This window comes from Trichechus manatus, unplaced genomic scaffold (genome assembly GCF_000243295.1).
Source record: "Trichechus manatus latirostris isolate Lorelei unplaced genomic scaffold, TriManLat1.0 scaffold00191, whole genome shotgun sequence".
NCBI classification, from domain to species: domain Eukaryota; kingdom Metazoa; phylum Chordata; class Mammalia; order Sirenia; family Trichechidae; genus Trichechus; species Trichechus manatus.
Genome location: NW_004444127.1, coordinates 3683381 through 3693359, shown reverse-complemented (window position 1 = coordinate 3693359; position 9979 = coordinate 3683381). Strand labels below are relative to the sequence as shown.

Here is a 9979-nt window from a genome sequence, read left to right as displayed (position 1 = left end):
TCTTGGTCTATGTACATGTTCCGCATGAGCACAATTAAGTGTTCTGGAATTCCCATTCTTCACAGTGTTATCCATGATTTGTTATGACCCATACAGTCTAATGCCTTTCTAACCTCAGTAAAGTACAGAAAACATCTTTCTTGTCTTCTCTGCTTTCAGCCAAGATCCATCTGACATCAGCAATGATATCCCTTGTTTCACTTCCTCTTCTGAATCTGGCTTGACTTTCTAGCAGTTGCTGTTCGTGTACTGCCGCAACTGCTTTTGAATGATTTTCAGCATAATTTTATTTGCATGTGATATTAATGATATTGTTAGATAATTTCTGCATTTGGTTGGGTTACCTTTCTTTGGAATGGGCACAGATAAGGATACTTCTTAGTCAGTTGGCTAGGCTGCTGTCCTCCAGATATCTTGACATAGATGAGTGAGCACCTCTATTAGTTCGTTGAAACATCTCAATTGGTATTGCATCAATTCCTGGAGCCTCGTTTTTTGCCAGTGCCTTCAAGTGCAGCTTGGACTTTTCCTTCAGGAACATCAGTTCTTGATGATAAGCTACCTCCTGAAATGGTTAAATGACAATCAGTTCTTTTTGGCAGAGTGACTCGTATATTCCTTCTATCTTATTTTGATGCTTTCTGCTTCATTCAGTATTTTCCACATGTTGTTTTTGTTGTTAGGTGCCGTCAAGTCAGTTCCGACTCGTAGCAACCCTGTGTACAATAGAATGAAACGCTGCCTGGTCCTGCACCATCCTCACAATCGTTGTTATGCTTGAGCCCATTGTTGCAGCCAGTATGTCAGTCCATCTCATTGAGTGTCTTCCTCTTTTTCGATGACCCTCTTCTTTACCAAACATGATGTCCGTCTCCAGGGACTGATCCCTCCTGATAACATGTCCAAAGTATGTGAGATGTAGTCTCGCCATCCTTGCTTCTAAGGAGCATTCTGGCTGTACTTAAAAGACAGATTTGTGTGGTCCCTGGTATATTCAGTATTTTTCTCCAACACCATAATTCAAAGGCATCAGTTTTTGTTTGGTCTTCCTTATTCATTATCCACCTTTCCCATGCATATGAGGCAATTGAAAGTACCATGGCTTGGGTCAGGCAAACCGACTGCCTCTTGATCTGTGAGCAAATTAAGTGTTGTGGAATTCCCATTCTTTGCAGTGTTATCCATAATTCGTTATGATCCACACAGTTGAATGCCTTTGCATAGTCAGTAAAACGCAGGTAAACAGCTTTCTAGTACTCTCTGCTTTCAGCCAAGATCCATCTGACATCAGCAGTAATATCCCTTATTCCACATCCTCTTCTGAATCTGGCTTGAATTTCTGGCAGTTTTCTGTAGACATCCTCCTGCAACCGCTTTTGAGCGATCTTCAGCAAAATTTTATTTGTGTGTGATGTTAATGATATTGTTTAATAATTTCTGCATTCAGTTGAATCACCTTTCTTTGGATTAGATGTAAATATGGATCTGTTCCCTGTAGAATCTTTCAATATTGTGATTCGAGCCTTAAATTTTTTTTTTTTTTTTTTCAGTTCTTTCAGCTTGAGAAATGCTGAGTGCGTTCTCCTCTTTTGGTTTTCTAACTCCAGGTGTTTGCACATTTCATTATAATACTTTATTTTGTCTTCTTGGGCTGCCCTTTGAAATCTTCTGTTCAGCTTTTCTACTTCATTTCTTCCATTCGCTTTAGCTACTCTACGTTCAAGAGTAAGTTTCAGAGTCTCTTTTGACATCCATTTTGGTCTTTTTTCTTTCTTGTCTTTTTTTTTTTTTTAATGACCTCTTGCTTTCTTCATGTATGATGGCCTTGATGTCATTCCACAACTTGTCTGGTCTTCGGTCATTAGTGTTCAATGCATCAAATCTATTCCTGAGATGGTCACTAAATTCAGATAGGATATACTCAAGGTTGTATTTTGGCTCTTGGTGGGCTTGCTCTAATTTTCTTCAGCTTCAACTTGAACTTGCATATGAGCAATTGATGATCTTTTCCACAGTCCACGCCTAGCCTTGTTCTGACTGGTGATAATGAGCCTCTCCATCGTCTCTTTCCACAGGTGCAGTCGATTTGATTCCTGTGTATTCCATCTAGCAAGGTCCACGTGTATGGTCGCTGTTTATGTTGTTAAAAAAAGATATCTGCAATGAAGAAGTCACTGGTCTTGGGAAATTCTATCATGCAATCTCCAGCATAGTTTCTATCACCAAGACCATATTTTCCAACTATTGATCCTTCTTCTTTGTTTCCAACCTTTGCATTCCAATCATCAGTAATTATCAATGCATCCTGATTGCATGTTTGATCAGTTTCATACTACAGAAGTTGGTAGAAGTCTTCAAATTCTTCATCTTTGGCCTTAGTGGTTAGTGTGTAAATTTGGATAATAGTCATATTAACGGGTCTTCCTTGTAGGCATGTAAATATTATCCTGTCACCGACAGCCACCACAGTACAACAAACTGATAGACACGTGGTGGTGTGGTTTAGAAAAATAGGAATAATAAGATCTAAATCAGAAGGTTGTTGTGAGGATTAGATGAGAAAATGTGTGTAGAGTGCCTGGCATATAGTTAACCAGTTGACATCCAGTCAATTCCAATTCACGATGACCCCATGTGTGTCAGAGTAGAACTGTGCTCCATAGGGTTTTCAATGGTTGATTTTTTGGAAGTAGATCACCAGGACTTTCTTCTGAGGTACCTATGGGTAGACTCAAACCACCAAGCCTTTGGTTAGCAGCCAAGTGCATTTACTATTTGCACCACTCTGGGACTCCATGGCATATGGTAAATACTCAATAAATGTTAGTTTTCTTTCTTTCTTTTGATTGGATTATTAGTTTGTGTCCTGCCTCTCGTTTCATGCCAGAGTATCATAATGAATCAACACACATGAATAAAAATCACACAAATAATGTATGTTCAATATAATCACAACTTGTTCAAGTGGAAAATTTAGTGAGAATTTGCTCATTTACTTTTAGACACGGTTAAGTGCAAGAGAGAAAGGTACCTCCCTGGATCCATCAAAAATGACCACCATAATTCTGACTAAGAATAAGGAGAGACTGCAGGTATTTCACTTAAAATATATACATATATGCCAGCAATTTTATTTACTTTTCCAGTGCATTCAGTGATTTGGAGGTGTGATGATCCACACAGTCTGCCTTCTCAGATTTGTTCTGCTCAGGTGAACATTCAAGGTAGTTTGCACTTTCAGGCCACAAATCACCTGACCACTCTGGGACCCCACCCACAAGGAACCAGAGGAAGCTCACTCAGAATTTTCCATCAAGACTTTCATTTCCACAAACATTTGTTAGGCAGCCATCATTTTGTACCTACATAGCAACATTTCAGGTAAATCGGTAATTAACACCAAGGTTCTCAACTGTGGGAGATGTTAACAAGACACGGGGTGTCATCATCAGTTGTGAGGGCTGCCTCGTGTCCAGTGTCACCAGTGATCATTCAGTACCAAGCTTTGTGAATGATTTTCTTTTTAAAAAGAATAAGTGAGAATGAATTCATACTTATCCCTATGATAACATCTTATTCATTTGCACTTGCATGTTTTTTCCTGAGTGGGAGGAAAAAGAGGTGGAGAATCAGCTAGTAAGCTGTCATTTCGAATAGCCCTGGTTCCTCTATGGGAATGTGCTGCTCACATGTGTCTGGGTAGAACAAAGGTTGAGAACCACTGGATTAATGCAGGTGTACTAGAAAGAGAATGGACAGTTCTCCCAAGGTGAAGTCCCTGCTGTCTTCCCAAGTCCCTGGCTTGGGACTTCTCAGAGTGATGCAGTCATTTACCCATTGATATCTTATTGGCAGGAGTCCCTGGGTGGTGCACACAGTCAAGTGCTCAGCTACTAACCAAAAGGTTGGTGTTTCAAACCCACTCAGAGACACCTCAGAAAAAAGGCCTTGTAATCTACTTCTGAAAAGATCACAGCCATTGAAAACCTCATGGAGCACAGTTCTACTGTGACACACATTGGGTTGCCATGAGTGGGAAAGATGTTTACCTGTGTTTTGTTGACTACTCAAAGGCATTCGACTGTATGGATCGTAACAAATTACAGATAACATTGCGAAGAATGGGAATTCCAGAACACTTAGTTGTGCTCATGTGGAACCTGTACATAGATCAAGAGGCAGTCATTTGAATAGAACAGGGGGATACTGCATGGTTTAAAATCAGGAAAGGTGTGCATCAAAGTTGTATCCTTTCACCATAGTTATTCAATCTGTACGCTGAGCAAATAATCGGAGAAGCTGGACTGTATGAAGAACGGAGCATCAAAATTAGAGGAAGGCTCGTTAACAACCTGTGATATGCAGATGACACAACTTTGCTTGCTTAAAGTGTAGAGGACTTGAAGCACTTACTGATGAAGATCAAAGACTACAGCCTTCAGTATGGATTACACATCAACATAAAGAAAACAAAAATCCTCACAACTGGACCAATAAACAACATCATGATATGGAGAAAAGAATGAGACTGTAAAGGATTTCATTTTACTTGGATCCACAATCAATGCCCATGGAAGCAGCAGTCAAGCAATCAAACGACGTATTGCATTGGGCAAATCTGCGAAAGACCTCTTTCGAGAATTCAAAAACAAGATGTCACCTTGAGGACTAAAATGTGCCTGACCCAAGGTGTGGTATTTTCAATTGCCTCATATGTACTGGAAAGCTGGACAATGAATAACGAAGACCGAAGAAGAATGAATACCTTTGAATTATGGTGTTGGTGAAGACTGTTGAATAAAACATGGATTACCAGAAGAACAAACAAATCTGTCTTGGAAGAAGTACAACCAGAATGTTCCTTAGAAGCAAGGATGGCGAGACTTTGTCTCACTTGCTTTGGACATGTTCTCAGGAGGGATCAGTCCCTGGAGGAGGAAGGACATCATGCTTGGTTAAGTGTAGCAGGTCAGCGAGAAAGAGGAAGACCCTCAACGAGATGAATTGATACAGTGGCTGCAACAATGGGCTCAGATATAACAACCGTCATGAGGATAGCACAGGACCAGGCAGTGTTTCACTCTGTTGTACATAGGGTCACTATGAGTTGCAAGCGACTCAATGGCACCTAACAACAACATCTTATTGGCACAGGACTGGGCAAAGTTTCATTCTGTTATACATGGGGTCACCATGCATTGGAGCTGACTCAATGGCAACTAAAAACAACAACATCTTATGGAGAACCTACTATGTGCCGGGCCTTTTGAGGATGTAAAGACATGGTCCCTGCTCTTAAGGCAAGGATCCTCTAGGAGGGGTGGCAAGATAAATAGATCACCATGGTGTAACTGAAACTGAAGAGCAATGAAAAGAGAGGTTTAAATAAAGTCAATGCAAAGGGTTTCTGTCCTCACAGACTGATAAATGAGGAACTTGTCCTTTGTCCACTCAGCATCCATTGCAAGAAGTCTACGGGTGTCTAAAACCATACCCCACAAACTGAAACATTCTAGTTAAGCAGTAACATGTAACCATGAATTAACTTAAATACAGTGTAGTGGATGAATACTATCCAAACCTTTGCCTTTATTTTCTTAAAATTTCTAGTGTGATGTCTCGCTAACAGAGATGTGGGCATTTAACTTCCATGGCATGTCAGATAAGCAGAGTTGGAAAAATGGGCCGTCTCCCACCTTGATCAGTCAAGTTCTCTTTGTTTGTGTAATGTTTCTAGACAGCTTATAAAATGCAGGCCTTCAACTCTTCAGGGCAATTAAAATGCTGTCCATGAACCTTTCTTTGGCTATCTGAGGGACCAGGACAAATGCTCAATTCATCTCTGCACTGTTATTGATTATGTGGGCTACTTTGGTATTTGGGGGAAAATGCACTAACTCATGGCAAAACTAGTCTCAACCCTAACTATAACTTTAGAAATCACAGCATAAAGTAATTTTGACTTTTATATCTTGTTTGCACAGAGCAAGAAGCTGACCTTTACAGTATCCTGCTCTCCAAAGAGAAACACAAACACCAGCCAAGAGCCAGCTCCAGGTATGAAGCCAGACTGGTCCAGGAGCAGATACCCTGTGGCAAAGAGAAGCCGTGCCACCATGCCAACATACCCGTCCTTGCACGTATACACCTACCCGTAGGTGGGCCTGGGCTGCGCCATGCACACAGGCACTTCCTGGGGGGTGTTTTGGGTTAGACACATTTTGTAACGGGAGCTGTAGGACTGGGAACTGCATCCGTTTGGGGTGTACCGTGTCACGCGTTCATCATGCAGTCCCCTTACCCTTTGTGCTTATGCTGTGCTCACGCCCTCAAGATGCATACCTCATGAATTAAATTAGTTTCTCATAAGGTGAAATTTTATTATGATGTACAGAAAAGCTTCCTTTATCAGAAACTCAAGCGTGTACTTATTGAACTACAGCACAGATATACCTCATTTTAACCAATCGATATTCTCCCTAAAATTATGTACAAATGAATTTCAAAAGATCAAACTATTTTAAACATATTCTGGGAGTGTACTGTATAAAAAAGTCTTGTGTCAAAGCCTTCTAGCGATAAATGACCAGCCAGACAGTCGTATATAAGGTTCACTCAAAGTGTGGTATTCCCACATAGAGAAAACTCTCATAGTACCCAGAATTTAATGTTGTATATATTATGTTCAACATGGTTATGTGAATTTTTTAACCCATGGATTAAAATTTTTTCTGTCTAACCAGTTGTTTCCTTAGATTGGTTAACTGCATAGTCTTATGCGAACAGATTTTTTATATCAGCCTTTCCTTTTCAGTAATCTCTCATGAGCACCTGGCACAGTCTGCTGGCTGCCGCATGTCATGTCAGCATGCCAGAGTCGTGTTAAAGGTCACCCCAGCCTATGCCAGGCCTCTGTTTTGACTTTACGTTTTTCCTGTCACGTTGGATTGAAAGTTTGCTAGCATGCTTTCATTAGCACTTTTAAATTCTTTCAGCCACCACCACTTACCTGAGTGACTAGTGTTAGAACCACATTAAAAAAAAAAAAAAAAACCTATTGCCATCGAGTCGATTCTGACTCACAGCGACGCTGTAGGACAGAGTAGAACTGCCCCATAGAGTTTCCAGGGAGCGCCTGGTGAATTCGAACTGCCAACCTTTTGGTTAGCAGACGTAGCTCTTAACCACTACGCCACCAATGTTATTCCAGTCCCACTGTGTGAATCTTTTTTTTTTTTTTAACAAGTAGACTTTATTCTTAGAATAGTTTTAGATTTACAGAGAAATTGAGCAGATAGTACAGAGAGTTCCCACATACCCCCTGCCCTATACTGTATGAGTCTTTTTAAGGGGAATAATATCTACCCAAGCTCTTACATAGGGAGTTTGCAAGTGACCTTCCCCTGTTCCACACCTTTCTCACATCCTGAAACTATTAGCATTTTAATTGTCTAGAAAGCACTCAGCCAAAACCCCACTTTTTGTCCCTAACAGGATATCCTTAACAAATCCCCAAATCATTACAAACTGCTGAAGGCAAACCTTGTTTGAAAGTTGTTCAGAAATACATTTTTCTCCAAGTAATTTTGGAGAAAGTTTATAAAAGTTAATGCACCCCAGTAAGATAATATTTTTTAATCAAAAATGAGAATACATGATCAGATTCTTTTTTTTTTAATGTGCTTCTTGAGAGCAAACGGCTTTCCAAAAGATGTGATTTGGATGCTAAGATGTTGAAGGGGCAAAAAGGAGAGACTCTCATGAAATCCAGGTGAGCCTCCACATCCAATAACTGCTAAAAAGCCATGACAGTTAAATTTCAGGGCCTGCCCAGCTCACAGAAGTCCTGGAAATCCCTTCTAGGAAAAGAGTCATATTTGTTTTCTTTAGAAAAGAGAGGCAAGTTTTCCTTCTCAGATAAGGAAGACGTGCCCCATAGGGAGTTCATGCTGCAGCATCTAGCAGCCAGTGTGCCTGTCATTTCTTGTTCTGCTTTTGGCAAGAGGCTGAGAGGGGTGACTCTGGCTAGAAATTTTTAAACAACAAGCTAAGGTAATTAACTACTGAACAGGACAAATAAATTTCATGCTGCTAGAGAAACAACTTGAAGCTTCTCGATTCACTAAGTGTGAACTGTGAGAACAGATTCCGGGAAAAGTAGAAAAATAACATGTTAATCAGGTCAGACAATAAAATCAGCTTTACATGCAACAGTTGTCAACAAAGATTAGTGATAAAAGGAAAAAATAATGTACTTTATACTTTGTTTTCTTTGTCAACTAAATGCATTGTCATTAATAGAAGTAATTTTTTAAGATTCGATATGGATTTCAGGTAAACAAATTTTTTTAAGAAGCCTTACTTTTTGGACCATGTGGTCATAACTGAGGTACTGTTCCTACATGGTGGAAGCATAACTTTTCCTGTTTTGGGAGAGGAGACAACATCTCTTGAAAGTGGTACAAACAATCTAAACAGGTAAACTGACAACAGTAAGTATTACTCTAAATCGTTTTTGATGGATTAAACATAGGGGCTCTATATAGACATACAGGTTCTTTGAAAACAAAAATGCTAGGTGTTTTTTTCTTATTTGTCATTAAAAGTTGCAGGAATTTTGGAATCTACCGGATACCTGTCCGCACTGAAATTACCATTGATTGTTGGCTTCAGTGATACTGTCATCAAATTCGATCATAGCTATTAACGAAAATGCCACTCAGAAGGCTCTGCTTTGCAGAAACAGAACTGCTAAATTCTGGGTTTCCAGGTTGCTCTCAGACTAGTTCCGGTTTAGTTATCTAGAATAGCAGAAATATTTCTAGAGCACAGAGGCCTGGCACCTTCTGCATAGGATGCCCTTGAAGCTACAAAGCTTACTGTGTCCTTTAAACTACAAACTGTCTGGCTTGACTAGGTTTAGTTGAACTGAATTCCACCAGTGACATTTCTGTCCATTTCTTAGTGGAATATATCTGGGGAGCATAAACTCTTAACGCCTGCCAAGGTGCAACATCTTTATCCCCTTTTGTTCACCCTGAGGCTGCCTGATCAACTGAAAAGAAGCTGAACATTTACTTTCCCTTTGAGTGGGTTCCACCTTGGATACTTGTAGGTGAGCCATGTGGTCTGTGAGAAACAAGCTTCGTTGTGAAGTCAGGTTCAGAAGGTCATTGTTTTAATGAGTATGTTTACAGACTAAGTTCTAGTGACCGAGTGCACACTACGTGTCCAGATTAATACTGACTCAATAGAGACAAAAGAAACAATGATCCCCTAAGAATATAGAAAGAAGGAATGCTACATGAAAACTCTTTAACTCCCTGCTAACACTCCTACCCTATGATATGGGCTGTTTCCAAAAACCCATCTATAAAAAGAATGCGTTGAAGCCAGATGTCCTCAAGAGAGTCACCACGGTGTCCTGCTTCCATAGTGCTTGGAGGGAACCCTGCACTCGGACCCCCTTTACCCCAGCTGCTGAGAATGATCGCTCTGCCACCTCCTCACAGCACCCTTGGACTGCCCCAGGCCCTCCTCACCCACCCACTCTCCTCCATCGCTACCTCTCCTCCTCCTCCTTGCAGGTATGCCAGAACTACAATCAGGACTCAGAGGCTGCCATCAACTGGAGCTCTAAGCCTCCTACATCTACCCGTTGTCCATGTCTTTCTTACTTTGACCACGAGGATGGCTTTGAAGAATTTTGCCAGGTATTTTCTTCACCAGTTTCATAAGGAGAAGGAACATGCTGAGAAACTGACAAAGGTGCAGAACCAAGGAGTGGCCAGATCTTCCTTCAGAATATCAAGAAATCAGACCACAATGACTGGGAGAGCAGGCTGAATGCAGTGGATTGTTGACTACTAGTTGCTGTGGAGTCGATCTTTGACTCATGGGAACCCATGTGTTTCAGAACTGTGTTCCACAGGGCTTTCGATGGCTGTGATCTTTCAGAAGTAGATCACCTACACTTGGA

At 40.7% G+C, this 9979-nt stretch overlaps 1 protein-coding gene across 1 annotated transcript in view; it reads left to right on the top strand.

Annotated features, from left to right (window-relative positions):
- Positions 1-7053, top strand: part of AGBL2 (AGBL carboxypeptidase 2) — a 35673-nt gene extending 28620 nt beyond the window's left edge. Inside the window, exon 16 of the mRNA XM_023741832.1 lies at positions 5985-7053. Within this exon, the coding sequence (XP_023597600.1) occupies positions 5985-6158 (174 nt within the window). The 3' untranslated portion in view covers positions 6159-7053. The remainder of the gene's footprint in view (positions 1-5984) is intronic.
- The last annotated feature ends 2926 nt before the right edge of the window (positions 7054-9979 follow it).